The sequence below is a fragment of the Rana temporaria genome, chromosome 7 (genome assembly GCF_905171775.1).
Source record: "Rana temporaria chromosome 7, aRanTem1.1, whole genome shotgun sequence".
Lineage (NCBI taxonomy): Eukaryota > Metazoa > Chordata > Amphibia > Anura > Ranidae > Rana > Rana temporaria.
In genome coordinates this window covers 61,022,093-61,039,765 of record NC_053495.1, presented here as the reverse complement: position 1 = coordinate 61,039,765, position 17,673 = coordinate 61,022,093, and the positions used below count along the sequence as shown (strand labels likewise).

General features: G+C 44.1%; 1 protein-coding gene across 1 annotated transcript in view; it reads left to right on the top strand.

Moving 5' to 3' along the window:
- GTPBP1 (GTP binding protein 1) overlaps positions 1-17,673 on the top strand; it is a 109,800-nt gene that overhangs the window by 83,069 nt on the left and 9,058 nt on the right. Inside the window, 10 exon segments of the mRNA XM_040359466.1 lie at positions 7,295-7,439; positions 7,625-7,646; positions 7,649-7,741; positions 7,744-7,812; positions 9,269-9,309; positions 9,311-9,355; positions 9,357-9,377; positions 9,379-9,406; positions 13,106-13,261; positions 13,264-13,283. Of these exon segments, the coding sequence (XP_040215400.1) occupies positions 7,295-7,439; positions 7,625-7,646; positions 7,649-7,741; positions 7,744-7,812; positions 9,269-9,309; positions 9,311-9,355; positions 9,357-9,377; positions 9,379-9,406; positions 13,106-13,261; positions 13,264-13,283 (640 nt within the window).

The window sequence follows — 17,673 nt, the reverse complement described above, 5'->3', positions numbered from 1 at the left end:
AACATTGCGATGGGCAGATCAAACAATTTTTGGGACCATTGCCATTTATACAGCGATCAATGCTATAAAAATGCACTGATTACTGTGTAAATGTCACTGGCAAGGAAGGGGTTAACACTAGGGGTGATCAAGCGGTTAAATGTGTTCCCTGGGTGGGGTAGGGACTGACTGGAGGAGGGATCGCTGTTCCTTATACCCCTCTCCCATACCTCTCAACACAAGAAAGGACTTTGCTTGCTTTGGAAACCGCAACTTGGCATTGTATGCCATTATTGAGCTTATGATCTACCAAAACCCCCAGATCCTTCTCAACCATTGATTCCCCCAGTTATCTTAAGCCTCGTACACACGATCAGATTTTTCGACTGGAATTGTGTGACAGGCTGTTGGCATAAAATCTGACCGTTTTTTGTATGCTCCATCGGACAATTGTTCGATTTTTTTTTTTTTTTTTTTTGTTTTTTTTTTTTTTTCGTGGACAAATGTTGGATGGCAGGCTTTAAAATTTTCCACGAACCATGGTCTGTCGGAATTTCTGAGCATGTGTACACAAGCCCGTCTGACAAAAGTCCAAAGTACAAACGCGCATTCTTGGAAGCAATGCTCACCAAACACATTAGCAGAAGGTGTCCAAAAGGTGTCGCTAAAGAGCTGAAAAACTACAGAATACGTAACCATGTTCGTGTTTGTTGGTTGATTGTGTGCTGTTTGTAGGCAAGACAAGTTTTTGGACAATGCCCTTTGGACAAATGTCTGAGGCTTTGTCTGTGGAAAATCCGGTGTGTGTGTGTGTGTGTGTGTGTGTGTGTGTGTGTGTGTGTGTGTGTGTGTGTGTGTGTGTGTGTGTGTGTGTGTGTGTGTGTGTGTGTGTGTGTGTGCGAGGCTTTAGTCTTACCGTATATAGTTTACAGCAGCAGTGCTCATCCTTTTGGAGAGCAAGGGCCACTTAAGTGATTTGGTAACCGGTCGTGGTACACAATTGCCTATGGGGTTTTGCTGCCCACAAACCGCAAATGTAAATGAGCTCTTGCTGTCCTGAGCCCCCTATAAGGCTCTAAAATACAAAGGGAACCGGTGCTAGAAAATAACCAGATTTGTGCAAAAGCAGATATACATTTTTAGAATATCTAAATTGTGACTGCAGCACTTGCTGATATACATCAAATATCCAACATCAATTGTTTCCAAAAATAGTGTTACGCTAATACACCATCATAAATTCATAAAGGGTGCATAAATCATTAGCGTCCAGTGAAAAATGTAACTCCAAATTCAGGTAGTCTACTGTGAATACAAACTCTTCATTTCCAAATGTTAACCAGTCACCTTTTTTAATTAAAGCAGCTTACAAAACATTTAGACCCCACGTCTCAAGGAGGTCTAACTTCACTTTAGACTAATCCTGGATGGATGGCTGGCTCCCTCTCACACAGTTGGATGTGCCTGAAGCCTGTCACACTTCAGAACTGCATGCCCCACACAGCCACTGGATCGTTTCACATAAACTTGCCACAGCAACCTCAATACCTAGCCAGAAAGAAGCAAGGAAATCCCATAATGAAGTACAGTTAAAACCGATTTAATACATTTGGGTACTGCAAGCAAAACAATATATAACAAAACAGATTGCACAGCCTCCGGCATTTGACCCCCTAGAGACAGTCTCTCCCCAGTGTGGTGGATGTTCAACCCAGAGCTAGAGTCACAGAAGCTCTTTTCTCTTAAGGCATAGAAAGTTCTCATGAGCCATAGTGGTGTGCCGGGCTGGGGTGCACTCCAGTATACCCTCCAAGTGCAGGCCACTTGGTCATCGGAGGAAGCAGAGCTTTCAGTTAACATTTTGGTTCTCTAGGGCCATTTGGTTGGTTGGCTGTTCAGTGCTGGACTCAATGAGAATTCAGTTGAACAATGCCATGGCCATAAGGGAGGCACCAGAAGTTGCATCATGCAAAAAGGAAGTGGACTTGATCCCCTTTTGGGCAAAACTGCACTTTTCTGCCCTGTCAGACATCCACCTCTCAGGCATAGAAAACTAGCAGGCAGACTTGTAGGGTATATATATATATATATATATATATATATATATATATATATATATATATATATATATATATATATATAAAAAAAAACTGTTACCAAACCTTGTGGCGAAAGAGTGGAATAAAATGGTGGTAAAGTGTGACTAAGGGGGTAATGCAACAACTGGTCATCCACAAAAGACTAAGCAGTTGAATTTTAGAACCAAGATTGAAAAGTGAATACATTGTAAACATTGCCCCTCTTTTTACAGTAATGGTCAGATACAAGGTGACCGGGTCTTTCCTGCCCATGACACTGGACTATATACACTCACCGGCCACATTGTTTGGAAACACGAATTGTTAATCGGCCAATTACCTTGCAGAAACGCAATGCATTTAGGCATCTAGACGTGAAGACGACTTGCTGAAGTTCAAACTGAGCATCAGAGTGGGGAAGAAAGGGGATTTAAAGGGGTTGTAAAGGTACACTTTTTTTTTTTTTTTTTTTTTTTTTTTTCCTAAATCGCTCCCTTTACCTTGGTGCAGTCCTCCTTCACTTACCTCATCCTTCGATTTTGCTTTTAAATGTCCTTATTTCTTCTGAGAAATGCTCACTTCCTGTTCTTCTGTCTGTAACTTCACACAGTAATGCAAGGCTTTCTCTCTGGTGTGGAGTGTCGTGCTCGCTCCCTCCCTTGGATTAGAGGAGAGTCAGGACGCTCTCTGCGTTGCAGATAGAGAAAGGAGCGGTGTATTAGTGGGAGTCCTGACTCTCCCGTAGTCCAAGGGAGGTCGGTGAGCACGACACGCCACACCAGGGAGAATGCCTTGCATTACTGTGTGGAGTTAGACAGAACAACAGGAAGTGAGGATTTCTCAGAAGAAATAAGGACATTTAAAAGCAAAATCGAAGGATGAGGTAAGTGAAGGAGGACGGCACTAAGGTAAAGGAAGCTATTTAGGAAAAAAAATTGTACCTTTACAACCGCTTTCTTCCACACTCTGATGCTCAGTTTGAACTTCAGCAAGTCGTCTTCATGTCTAGATGTCTAAATGCATTGCGTTTCTGCCAGCTAATTGGCTGATTATTTTTTTTGTAACACAAATTGCTAAACGGGTGTACCTAATGTGGCCGGTGAGTGTATATAGTCCAGTGTCATGGGCAGGAAAGACCCGGTCACCTTGTAACTGACCATTACTTCAAAAATGGGGGCAATGTTTACAATGTATTCGCTTTATAATGTAAACTTTTTAATATTGGTTCTAAAATTTAACCACTTAGTTTTTTGTGGATGACCAGTTGTTGCATTACCCCGTTAGTCACACACTTTACCACCACTTTATTCCACTCTTTCGCCACAAGCTTTCGTAACGTGGTGGTCTACACCCGGGTTGCTGCATATTTTTCTGTCAAAACCCTATATTCCATACATGCCCTACTCTGGGATATGGCCACAAAGTTCTACCCTCGCCTGTAGCAGTGGCAGGAGCCAGGGCTAAACCTTCCCAGCTTCTCACAACCTGCTTGTTGCTGCTGTGCGCAAAAATCCTGGCATTGTAGTTCTTGATAAATCTGTCTCGTCAAGCTCCTTTTGGATACCTGCATTAACTAAAAGAATGGGCAAACAGTAATTCAATTACTCCAATCTATCAAAAACCTTTGCCAAACTCTTCCAGTGCAAAAAGAGTTCTCTAAAGGTGGTCTGTTCCTGTAGTCGATCCTACAGTCTGTCTTAAACATCTCACTGCTCTGCACCGATTGAAGGAGTTCGTTCATTCAAAAATTCTGCAGATAAAGTGTGAGACGCTTCTGAAGGCTCTTTACTTTGCCAGGTCCAGCCCTGTGTGTGGCTCACTGCAATTTCAGTGCGTCAAGCTGTAGCTTACTTTTACTAGAGTAGTAAACAACCAAGAAGATCCTGCATTCCAGGACCATGCTTTGATGAAGCAATTACAGTGGTTACCTTCTGCCCCCCTTTTTTTTTTTTTTCAATGTAGATGCCCTGGAACGATGCATGACACATTTGACAGGACGTCTCTAATCTTCACGTGCTCAGAATCTTGCAGCTCAAAGCCTGGACAGCTGAAGCTGCCTGCAAAAAGCCTCACACATATACAGTATGTCCTTTTTTTGGGACATCTTTTTGGGAAGGCATTTGAACAGTTCATCAATGATGTCGCAGAAGTGAAGTTTTTGCTTCAACAGGGGGATATTTCAACCCACACCCCCAGGAGCCGCTACCTGCTCAAAATGCAGAGAACCTAACCACTCAACCAAAGCTTAATCTTCAAAACCTAGGTTTAACCCTTATTTCAGCACATTTTGCCCACAAAATCTTTCTCAAAGCCCTGTTCTCGTGAAGTGACACCCTAGTTCCTAAGAATGGGGGGAGGGTGTTTGTTTTGCCTCCCTGGTTTACAGACTTCTGACCGGTGGGTTTGATCAGGGGTTTCAAAAAGGTACCAAGTAAATTTCCAAACTCTACGTTTATTACTTTAATCAAACTACCCAAGGACCGTCAGAATTTTCCAAAATACGCTGTACTGTCTCTTGTGCCAGGAAATGGTTGTGCCAGTACCTCCCCAAGGCAGGTTCAAAATGTATTATATTGAAACATGTTCACAGTACCAAAGCCCAACGAAAGAAAGGTATTTTGTTATATTCTAGACTTGAAATTCCTCAACAAATGCCTTCAAATTCCAAAATTTCATATGGAGGCTGCAGAGTTGGTAACTCCCTTCCTGAGACAAGGAAGAAAACCTGGTATCCATAGACTCCGAGATTCCTATCTGCATATTCCTATTTACCTCATCAGTGCTTTCTCGTGCTTTGCAGTTTTAGTCATTTCCAGTTTGCCGCATTGCCCTTCGGCCTGTCTGCTCTCCGTATTTTTTAAAGGTCCTGGCACATCTTCTTAACCTGTGACCTGGATGCCCCAAGTTCTGAGAAGGTTATCTAGTCAACCTTTTCCTAAAGGACTCCTCATCCTTACAGCTGTCTGCAAATGTCCAAATGACTATTCAGGTGCTCCAGACCTTTTGGTTGTAGGTTAATTTTCTTTAAAGCGGTTGTAAACCCTAAATTTGCACTTTTACCTACAGGTAAGCCTATAACAAGGCTTACCTGTAGGTAAAAAGAATATCTCCTAAACCTGTACGGTTTAGGAGATATTCCCCTCGCAATGCGGGCGGCGCATGTGCAGGGGGGATCCACGGCGGAAGATCCGGCAGCCGCCGGACCTTGCCGATTTTAAATCTCCCGCGCGCATGCGCGCGGGAGTGACGTCATCGCCGCTCCAGCCAATCACAGTGCTGGAGCGGCGCCGCTCCAGCCAATCACAGCGCTGGAGCGGCGATAGCCGGAAGACACGCCGGAGCAAGATGACATCTCGCTCGGCGTGAACCAGGTAAGTGTTGTTCACCTCGTTTTGAGGTAAGTATTTCATAATCAGCTATTATGCGGTGCATAATAGCTGATTATGCATTTTGCCTTGCAGGTAAAAAAAAAAGAAAAAATTATATATGCGGTTTACAACCGCTTTAATTCTGCTTTCCAGCCTCCCCTTCACTTGACATACTTCGGTTTGGTCCTTGACACATCCCAAGCAAAAGATTTCTCTCATAGCTCCCGCTTGGAATTTGGCATCCGACATCCCACAATAAGATTCTCTGTGAATGTTCTATGCCTCCAGGGTAGCCTCCTTAAAGACTGTATCAATCGCCTAATTTCTTTCGAGAACTACCCAACACAACATCTTGTTGCTTTTGTCCAACAAAAATGCTCCTTCTCTTGGACCTACCCATGCTCCTTTCAAGCCAAACAAATGTATTACTAGCTTGGCGGATCTCTATCCCAGTTTTAAAAACTGAAATGTAATATATTGCTGCTAATGGGTCCTGTGGTGGCTGCATTAGGGTGTGTTTTTTTTTCCCACTTGGTGATCCAGACATTGACACACTTCTGGTCTAGGGTGTTTGCATTCTAAATGAAGTTGTAAAGCAGACCCCGTTTGGACAGCGCCAATAATCCATTGTTATTCAAGGACCTCTGGCTTTGCACTCCCTTGTAAAGAAAAAATAATAATTTAAGGTGTATCTCGCATCAAGCCACCCTTGCAGAACTGTGTGCTTCCTTGGAATCCTAATCTGGGTTCGAAAGAGCGATTTTTTTTTTTTTTTTTTTTTTTTTTTTTTTTTTTACAGACAGAGAACCATCAAGGATCTTCCCTTGGGTGATCTGTCTTACATGGCCTTTTTGGTTGTTGTTCCATTTGTCAGACGTGTCCGAGTTGGCGGCTCACTTTTAAGGACCTGTTCCTCATTCTTTACAATGTCAAGGTAGTGTTATGCCCAACCTTTCTTAAAGTAGTAAGTCTTCTACCTCAATGAGAACAGTCCTACCATCCTTATACCGTGTTTCATTGCTTGGCTGTAGTCGGCGCTATTTACTTCAAATCAACAGCTTTGTCCAGTAGTACTGACTCCCTGTTTGTTCTGTCCTCGGGGCACCCCACTTCCAAGTCCATTGTTGCTCAATGTCTAAAATATGATTTCTAGAGGACCTCCTTCAGGGAAGAAACTCCTTCACTTTTACCCGCTCATTCCACCAGGTCTGTGGTAGTTTCCTGTAGGCCCACGCCCTTGTCCTCCCTTTTTGTATACTTTTTTTTTGCAAAGGTCTACCTGGTGGAACGTGCAATCTTTTGGGGATGAGGCTTGAAAGTTCTTGCAGCTGCACTGTGTAGTTGGGGTGTGTTGACCCAGTTTTCTTTTGTTGTTGCCCCACCCTTCTCATACTTTGCTTGGGGCCATCCAGGAGCTGTGACTATTTTTGCTTAAGTCTTGTACGGTACGATTTAAGATGAAAGGAATTTAGACGTGCCCGTAAGTGCCATATTTTGGAGTACAGGTGCAGGACACGGGTCAATCTCTCCCTTTCATTCCTTGGATACTTTACATTGCCTACTACAAAACTGAGGACTTGCGGAGTGAACTAGGGTTATAGTGAAGACATTCAGGGGGGCGTGTCTGTGAAAGCTTTGTCGGTGTTCAATCACCTGAATGTATGAGCCTGTAACCAAGGGTCTATGAATATGTTGCCTGTGTCCTATGCTGCACTCCCAATATATGGCTTTACAGTCAAGTTAAATGTATTAGTTTCCTTTTCTAGATCAGATGTAGAACTTATTTGTTATTTTATTTAAAAAAAAAATTTTTGGCATATTGTGTTAAAACCTCACTTCTTCTTTTTTTTTTTTTTTTACCTCTTACAGGATGTGTCCGATCTTTCAAATCTCTAATGTAACAGGGGAAAACATGGATCTGCTCAAAATGTTCCTCAATTTGCTGTCTCCCCGATGCAGCTCAAGGGAAGAAGAACCTGCAGAGTTCCAGATTGATGATACCTACTCTGTACCAGTAAGTGTGTGTGTGTATATGTGTATGTATGTATGTATGTATATATATATATATATGTATATATATATATATATATATATATATATATATATATATATATATATATCTCTATCTATCCACAGAAGCTATCGTTATGATTTATGTACTGGAAAATTTGATTTTTTTTTTTTTTTTCCCCTCCACAGGGTGTGGGCACAGTGGTTTCAGGACAACATTAAGAGGACTGATTAGGCTAAATGATCTAAGCTCCTAGGACTGACCCTCTTGGCACTTTACTTCTATAGCAGTGAAGTCTATACATCGCAACGCATGCCTGTCAAAGAAGTACGAGGTGGTCAGACGGCATCTTTTGCTCTTAAGAAGGTACAACAATGTTGTGATGCCACCATAGTAGTGTAGTATTTTATCATTGTGATCTCTTTTCTATTATCTCTGCATGTCTCTAATAACATACATGAGTTCTAGTTTTACTATTGTTTAATCAAAGGCATGATTTACTTGTAGCCCAATTGTTTAGTATGATCTTTAAATGCAACTGCAGCTAAAACTTTTATTTTTGTTTTGGTTAGAGGCCCCCTGTCCAGTTTAAGAAAACTTTGAGGACAGCTCTGCTTCATTAAAAATTGTCGTTCTTCTGAAAAAATAAACATGAATTCCTCTCACATACCCTTGACTACCCCTGAGACTCGTACAAAGGCTGTGATTCCATGTGTTCCTTGTCAGATGTAGGCAGTCATAAACCATTTAGTCAGGTTGTTCTCACCTCTTGCTCAACATACATAGGGATATGATTTGCTTTTTTTGTTCAGGGCATCTTGTTCTTTCCTGATCAGTGACCTGGAGAAGAGAAGCAGCTGCACTCAAGTAAATTGTCACTAGGACATGGACCACAAATCTATATGAAGGGTCCTGTTTAGAATGCAGTGGTGTGGCCTAACCGCAGAAACAGTGCTGCCTTGAAATGATTAACAAAGCAACCACATTTTTTTTTTTTTTTAAGCCGAGCCACATGTTTTATAAACGTATTTACTGCTTTTCTTGCTTTGGACTATAAAGCAAGTAATGCTCTACTCTTTCAATGAATAGGGGAGAGCATTTGAACTCAGGAGTCCTATATGGACCAGTTTAGTATGTTCTCTGCAGAGAACATCCCCATTGGAGACTGCAGGCTACATTGCATACCTGCATCTGTACATCTTGGTGCAGTTCTGTACACACTAAGACACAATTGTTTCCATTATCTCTACTACATTTAAGGCCTTATGCACATTGGATGTTTTTAGCTGCTGTTTTTGGCTTCAGGAATTTTTTTTATCTGCAGCAGTAAACTTCCCAGCAGATCCTATTTGACCATGTGCACACAGGCTTTTATCACTTTTTTGGCAAGGGGTTTTCTGGCTGGAAAAAGAGCTAGTGGGTTTGAAGAGGTAATTTTCAGCTGTAAAAAAGCTTTAACGCTGAAAAATGCAGAAAAGGGGCTAATTTGGATTTGAGCGTTTTTGAGCCGTAAGCTTTTGTGTGAGAATAAGTTTTGCTATACAACACAAATGGTTAAAAAAACGCCACCTGCAAAAAATTATTTCTATAGCTAGCACTACTGGTGTTTTTATAACGTCAGTGTGCAGGACGCCTAACTGCTAGTATGTTTTACATGAATACATCATGCAACCTAGAACATGGCAAGAATGTAACTATCTCTCTGCTTTTGTATTTTCTTATTGTGCCCACCCATACTTTTTTTTTTTATATGTTGGTTTTATAAATCCTCTGTAGAACATTGTGCTGTTATGGTCCTAGTAAAAAAACTGCATTTCTCTGTTGTTCTGCAGATAAGCGATCCTCTATCAGAAAGGGCATGGTAATGGTTTCGCCCCCGCCTTAACCCTCAAGCATCTTGGGAGTTTGAAGCTGAGATCCTTGGTGCTGCATCACCCTACAAACAATCAGTCCACGATACCAGGCGATGGGTAGTTTTAAATATTCACTTATTTCAGGGGTTGTGACTTAAAGTGGAGGTTCACCCAAAAACCTTTTTTTTTAACATTAGATTTAGGCTCGTTTTGTCAAGGGGAATCGGGTGTTTTTTTTACAATCGAAGCAGTACTTACTTAGAGATGCATCTTCTTCGCCGCTTCCCGGGTATGGGCTGCGGGACTGGGCGTTCCTACTTGATTGACAGGCTTCCGACAATCGCATACATTCGCATGACGATTTTCCGAAAGTAGCCGAACGTTGGTGCGCAGGCGCCGTATAGAGCCGCACCAACGTTCGGGCTTCTTTCGGCTACTCGTGACGCGGATGTTTGCGACCGTCGGAAGCCTGTCAATCAAATAGGAACGCCGAAGACCATACCGGAAGCGGCGGAGAGATCGCTCTCTAAAACAGGTAAGTACTGCTCGGATTTAAAAAAAACTACCGATTCCCTTGACAAAATGAGATCAATCTAATTTAACTTTTTTTCTTCGGAATGAACTCCCGCTTTATGGTTTGAACACTCAATATTTTATGGACAGTGCTTTGACATATATTTAAAGTATATTTCAACATTTGCTCTTAAATTTGAGAAACTTGCACTATAGGTTTGTTTTCTAGTGACACGCATAACTAGAAATAATCAAATGTTTTTTTGTTTTATTAAAATTTTTCATTCTTTTCTTTGGCGCAGGTTTATATATAGGACATTTTATAAGCTGCTTCTATTCAGAATAGCTTGCAATCTGGAGGAAAGACTGAGGGCCATTTTTTTTTTTTGTTTAAGTGCATTACGAAATAAGCATACTCAACGCTTCTACAGATTTTGCACCCTGATCTACTCAAGGCATCTGAGCAGTTATCCGTTAAATTGAGTCTCCAGTGAGACTTATTCTTGAATTGATGGTCATTGCCTGACAAGCTTGCCTCCAAAGAGTGGCAGTCATCTGCCATACTCACAAAACTAGAGTAAGTTTGGCCATTTTTGATTTGGTGAGCACCACTTGAAAATAGACAATCAGCAAGTTGCTTTTACCAGTGCTATTCCCAACTTTGAATCCATAAAGAATAGATTAACATACCCTACGATCAATGATTAAATGTCTCCTTAGAGTGCTTTTCTCATAGCATGCCTTGCTTTTCACCCCATTTGGCTGTTGCAACTGGTCAATGCCCCTTATTAGAAGAGATATTGCCCTTGTGGTTCATCCTTCAGTATAGAATTTGGAGCAAATGCTTGTAGCATTAAGTCCAGTTGTGACAGGCTACTGGAGGTTTTCTGGTGTCATCTCTTATTTTCTGTCTGTACACAGACGGAGGCCACTTTGGTTAAGTGCTTAACTGCAGAACCTGTGTCTAATAGGGATGAGCTCTGGTGTGTTCGCACAGCCCACGTGCAGAGCCCACCAGGAAGTCGGCACTTAGCGCAGCGCCATGCCGACTTCCTGGCGGGCTCTGCATGTGGATTGTGCGAATATGCCAGAGCTCATCCCTAGTGTCTAACAAGCATCTGCATGGCATTTTAAGGAACATGCATCTTCATATTTTTAACTCGGTACCATTATCAAGAAGGCAACTGGTGATGGGAGTAAATGTTAGATGTGTGCCAATAGTTATTTAACCGCTTAAAAGTAGCTTTGTTCTAGAATCTTTGTATAAAGAAATTGATATGGAGGCTATGTGGACTTAATGGTACCCAAACGGATACCAAGAACACTAATGATCTAAAAACATTATTTTATTACATAATTTCCATAAAACATTATTGTGCCTTGACATGAGCATGAAAACTGCTCTTGAGTGGATAATTACATAGAGATGCCAATATCTGGATCTTATGGTCTACACTCTATCACATGGTTTATCCATATCTTCTCAACATGTTTTGCGGTCATATCCGCTTCTTCAGGAGTATTTTTAGAGGGCATAATTATCTGTAAAATGACATGATCAAAACAAAACTTACAGCATGGAAAGACTGGAAAAAAGTTCTACATAATTTTTTGGGACATTTTTGGATGCCTTTTTGCTGTGTATCCTGTGCTCCTGTATGGATTTTGGCGTAGGTGCAGCTATGCAGCAGCCTCCTCGTGCAGATTCACTGCACATGGCACACATATGGCGGGCTGGTTCCTCTGCTTCCTGGGTCCCTGCTTCTTACAGTGACTGGTAACAGAAAGCCTAACCCTACCTACAGATTGTGAGTACTTCTAATTCAATAACTCTCAATTTGCATGGCAGATCAAACACAATAGGAATGAATGGAGTCAGAGGCCGTGCCAGCTCATGCTCGGCTGTCTTGCGAATGAGAGTAATGTCTACTCCAACAAAAGCAAGCTAAAGGTCTGCATATAATCCTTTTGGCTCTTAAGAGGAGGAGTTCCCTTTGATCTCTCGGTGTGCTCTCTTGAGGAGTAACGCCTCTTCAGTGACTACTTGGACAACACCTAGTTTAAGAGAGTCTTGCGGGTACAAGGTACCCTTTTACCCAAGAAAAGGCCTGAAGCTCTTTTGGTAAACCTTCAGCTCCTGAAATGAAGTCCTTTCCCTTTTTACTCAGGCTTCCAGGCTCCAATTTTAGCAAACTGCCAAGTCCAGAAAGCAAGCCCTCCTCACAATGAGGGGGTTGCCCTAAACTTGTCGATAGGAGGGTATTCCCTTCGTGGAATACCAGGACAACCACCTACTGAAGGATCGGTCACCCCAGACTGCCAGTGTCCATCAAACAGTGTAGACCTCTAAAGGCCTTAGATTGGTCATATCTCCAGAAGTCAGTATTGGAACCAAGTATTGTAAAAGGAAAGGGAGGCTGGCGGCAGAAATAAAAGCACTTTTTTTGTTTCCAATCCATAAGAACGATATGACACACACACACACAACATACTAGGGGTGTTGAAAATTGATGCAGAGAATGGCTGAATTGTAATTCAACCAATTACATCACCGCCTTTACTGGGACAGCCCTGCCAGCATACTCCTAAAGTTAAAAATATAATCACTGCAGCCCCCTTTATTGTAGATCCTTTCTACACCTGTGTCAGTGTCCTTGTAAACCGATGCCTGTAAATGCCTTATTAGCTCGTTCTTCCTGGCTGCTCGCCGCCTCCTCGGAGTGCAGCTTTAGATTTGAAGGGGGAGAAAGCGGTCACGTGACCGGCTATGAAAGATCAGAGGAGAGCAGTCACTTGACTGGCCATGAATGTATTCTGCTCTGTTGCATACAGTCCATGTCTACAAGGCCTGTTACCTGGTCATCTCTGCAAATTCAACAATATGGTATTCAAGCGTTTCCTTTTTATCAGATGCAGCTATTGGTTCAGTAGTGCTCCCATGGTGTTTTCCTACCTATAGTTTTTTGTTGACATCCACTGAGTGTTGGAGAAACAGATTGTGTACCCGCTATTAAAATTATGTCTTTTTTTTTTTGTGAAGATATATGTGGACACAGCTGCCTCTCTCAAATTCCCAGTAAGATCATTCATTGTTTTTAATGCTCCTCCACCCCGGTGTAATCTGTTACCTTGTGTGTTTAATGAAAAATTGGTTGCAATTTGTATTTTAAATCCGCATCGTACACACAATGCTGACCACACTTGAAGCTCACTACATGGTAGCAGTGAAACTAAAGTTTTTTATAGAGAATTAGTTTTTTATTCTGTTTACCTAAGTAACTGATGGAATAATGTCTGTTTCAGTGCATTGTGGCAGTATCCGTCAAACAGCCACCATTCCTCAGTATGAGCCGTGACTGCTTGGCACTGGAGACAAGGCTACAGTCCACTTCAGATTCATAAAAACACCAGAGTACTTGCACCATAGACCAGCGACTGTATTCAGAGAGGGTCGAACGAAAGCGTGGGCACAATAACTAAGGTATTTTGATGAGATGTATGCAGAACAAGGTCTAGCTAAAGAAAACATTATTATATCTTTAAATACTCCAAATTATTCTTGTGCCTTTTTAGAATATATATTTAAAGTAGAACCTCAGTCATTTTCTTTAATCTTTCCCTCTTTTAAATCCTCTGCCCTTGTTTTAAACTTTCGGATAGTAAAACCATTTTTTCGGCTAGTAAACTTGCTTTATACAGCCCACTTCCTTTTTCTTGTCTGGTAAAAAGGCCTAGGCTTATGACGACATGCATCTCTCTCTCTCTCTCCTCTCTCTCTCTCTTCTCTCTCTCTCTCTCTCTCTCTCTCTCTCTCTCTCTCTCTCTCTCTCGGGGGGGGTGATACATAAGAGGGCTAATGAGAGCTGCCAAAGTGGAGGTGTGCTTCTGTGTAAATCCAGGAAGTGAATCAAGCAGCAGCTTAAGCTGCTCGCAGTTAAAATTGGTTGCAGCCAGGACTTGGTGGAGGGAGATTTCTGCAGCATATTTGGCGAGGTACAGAATTACAATACATATAAAATATGCAAAGTAATTGGAGGGAAGCTTACGAATGGCAAAGATGTTTTCTTTATCGTACATCACGGGACACAGAGCGGCATATTCATTACTATGTGGGTTATATGGAGTACCTTCAGGTGATGGACACTGGCAATCTCAAACAGGAAGTGCCCCTCCCTATATAACCCCTCCCATAGGAGGAGTACCTCAGTTTTTTCGCAGTGTCTTAGGTGTTGGTCATGGTTTAGCTTACCTCCAACATCCCCCTCGGGATTAAGGTGGGCTAACCGGTTCTGTCCAAAAGGCCTCAGCTGCTAAAGTGGTCAGCCAACCCCCCGGACCCCAAACCATTGGGGTGTAGCCCATAATGCTTTCTGTTCAGAGAGCTGGACCCTGGGCCCAGAACCTTGGAAACCTCTAGGGGGCCTAATGTTTCTGTTGCAGGGGTGCTATATGGGCCCAGGACAGTGGCTCCTTCATAGGAAACCAGGGCCTGAAGGTTAGACGCCCACCCACGGAGATGGGGGAAGATTTGGACCTCTTGCTGTGCAAAAGTCCTGCGGATGGAGCAGGTAAGTATTGGGGGAGCTTGCGGAACTTGGTTCTTAGCAGGTTCCCTAAGGGGGTGTACAGGGGGACAGGCCTGGGTATGCTCTGCATTGGCAAGGAATCACTATGTCTATGACAGAGACAGGATGATTCAATCTTTTTTTCCCCAGTAATATGTGACCTCCCTGGTAAGTGTTGCTTAGCTGGGCTGCTGGCGCTAGGTGTGGGATCTCTGTAAGAGGGGAGTCTTTTTCCCATGCTAAAAGAAGGTGTGTGACCTACCTAAAGGGCTTACCTGCCTGGGTGCCTGCGCTGCTCCGTCCTCCTCCATGTGTGATGGTCCCCGCCGACGGGCGCGCGCGTGCCCGAGATATAAACGATTTTCGCGCCGTTTTCGTGGTGGGGGCGCGTCCCTGTGGGCGGCGAATCACAAATAAAGGAAGGGGAGGTCCTTCCATTAGCTGCCAAGAGCTCAGTGTCATCCTGAGCTAGAGGAGAGGAGGACACAGAGCGGAGCACGCCGAGGACACCCGGTGGCGAAAGGAAGAATTGCAGTTTTTTCTAAGGACTGTCAAACCTACAGATAGGTTTTCTTTTCCTTTTTTCAGCAGATGGCTATTGGCAATACTTAGTGGGAGACAGAGTGGTTTCTTTTCCTCTTCGAAAAAAAAAAAAAAAAAAGAAGGGAAAGAACTGCTGATCTCCCTTCTCAGTTTGGGCGTTAGTCTCTATCGCTCCCAAACCGACAGATCCCCTTAGCTACGTCTGTGGCTGGGTGATAGCAGGTGTACCTCGGTATTGTACCATGCCTTCTGGGTCAGAGGGTACAAAGGGTGGGGATTCCCCCGCAAAATCCGAGGGCTCAGACACGGCTATGCCGCTGCTCTCCCCACAGGACATATCAGGGCACGCCTTGATGGGACCTGGGGGATCTGGTGCTGGGGCTGATCCAGGTCAGTCCAACCCCGGCTTTGTCACTGAGAGAGTTCTTGCTGTTTCTTTAGGTGAACTAGAGAAAAGAATGGCAAAAAGGATAGCTAAGGCTATATCGGGTAGAAAGCGGACTAGGTCTCCGTCACCCGAGCAAGAACCCTCAGACACAAAAATCCTTTCCCTAGGGGAATTGGATAGACTTGACGCTTTGGACCAGGGTGGTTCAGAGATCGAGGATCTGGATACTGAGGGGTCTGGTTCAGCCTCCCAAGGGGAAAGTTTGTGGGTTCAGGCCTTAACGGACATGGTCCATGAGGCATTTAAGTTACCCATACCAGAACCTCAAGTATCGGCGGTTTCAGCTTTAGGCTCTTTAAGAACGCCTCAAAGCAACGCAGTTTTCCCGATCCATCCTCTACTCGAGGAGGTCATGTTTCAGGATTGGATTAAGCCAGATAGTCTTTTTACCACCTAAAAAATTCTCTGTTTTATATCCTATGGAAGAGAAATTCTCCAAAAGATGGGCGCCCCCGGCAGTGGACGCAGCCATCTCCTATGTGAACAAATCTTTAACTTGTCCGGTGGAAAACGTACAGGTGTTTAAGGATCCGGTTGATAAACGCTTGGAAACATTACTGAAAGCCTCCTTTACTTCAGCAGGGGCGATAGTTCAGCCCGCTGTGGCTGCTATTGGAATTACCCAAGCATTATCAGATAAGACTAAGCAAATGCTTAAACTTATCCCTGCCCAGCAGGCAGAGGAATTTTCGGATATACCGAGGGCTATACGCTTTACGGTGGATGCTATCAAGGACTCCATCCAGCAGGCATCACGTTTATCCTTATTTCTAATCCATATGAGAAGGCTCTTATGGTTGAAGAGTTGGGAGGCTGAGCCCCCATGCAAAAAGCTCCTGGTAGGGTTTCCCTTCCATGGAGGACGACTCTTCGGAGAAGATCTGGATAGATATATTCAGACTATATCAAGCGGCAAAAGCACTCTCTTGCCAGTCAAGAAGAAAGCCCGAGGGCCCGCGTTTAAGCGCCAGCCCTCCCCGGGACAGGGGCCCTCTAATACCAGACAGTATCGACGGCCTCCTGCAAGATCAGGCTTTAACAATAAGCCACAAGGCCAAGCCACTGGGGGCAAGAAGCAGTGGTACCGCAAGCCTGCGAAGCCAGCCCCCAAGTCGGCCTTATGAAGGGGCGCCCCCACCCACGATGGTGGGGGGAAGGCTACGTCTCTTTGCAGAAGTTTGGGAGGCCAGCATTCCCGACTGCTGGGTACGGTCTTCCGTGGCCACGGGCTACAAACTAGAATTTTCAGAATTCCCTCCTCCTCATTACCAGGAGTCAAGAGTACCAGGCGACCCGGTGAAGGGAGCAGCGTTGATGGCGGCATTGAATCATCTGCTGTGCCAGAAGGTGATAGTAGAAGTACCAGTCCAGGAACAGGGCTTGGGGTTCTACTCCAACCTGTTTATCATCCCAAAGCCCAACGGCGAGGTCAGGCCAATTTTGGACTTAAAGGGAGTAAATGCGTACCTAAAGGTCCGCTCATTCCGGATGGAAACTATTCGGTCAGCTGTCGCCGTGCTCCAGAAGGACGACTTCATGGCGTCCATAGACATAAAGGATGCTTACCTTCATGTGCCAATTTTTCAGCCACATCAGGTATTTCTACGCTTCTCGGTGGCTCAGCGTCATTTCCAATTTGTGGCGCTCCCCTTCGGGTTGGCTACGGCCCCCCGGGTATTCACGAAGGTCCTAGCCCCAATCCTAGCCAATCTAAGGACCCAAGGGGTCACGGTCCTGGCTTACCTGGACGACCTCTTGGTCGTAGACCACTCGTTTCCTGGCCTGGAACGAGCAGTCGCCCTCACGGTTCAGTACCTCGAGAGGTTCGGCTAGGTCCTAAATCGAGACAAATCAGCATTTCGGCCCACAAGGCAGCTGGAATATCTCGGCATGAGATTGGATGCAGAACAGAAGGTGTTCCTACCTCTATTAAAGGTCAAGGCCATCAAAGAGCTAATACAAATAGTTCTGAGCAAGAGAAAGCCAACTGTTCGCCTATGTATGCGGCTACTAGGCAAGATGGTGGCCACCTTCGAGGCGGTACCGTACGCTCAGAGCCACACTCGCATCCTGCAGGCAGCCATCCTGTCAGCATGGAGCTAGAGGCCTCAGGCCTTGGAGATTCCTTTGCCACTCTCACCAAGAGTCCGGCAAAGTCTATCTTGGTGGTTAAACCCTCAGAATCTCCTGAAGGGAAAGACGTTCAGTCCTGTGACCTGGAAGATAGTAACCACAGACGCCAGCCTGATCGGCTGGGGAGCAATTTTGGATGGTTGCACTCGCCAGGGCACTTGGGCAGCGGCAGAGAAGCAGTT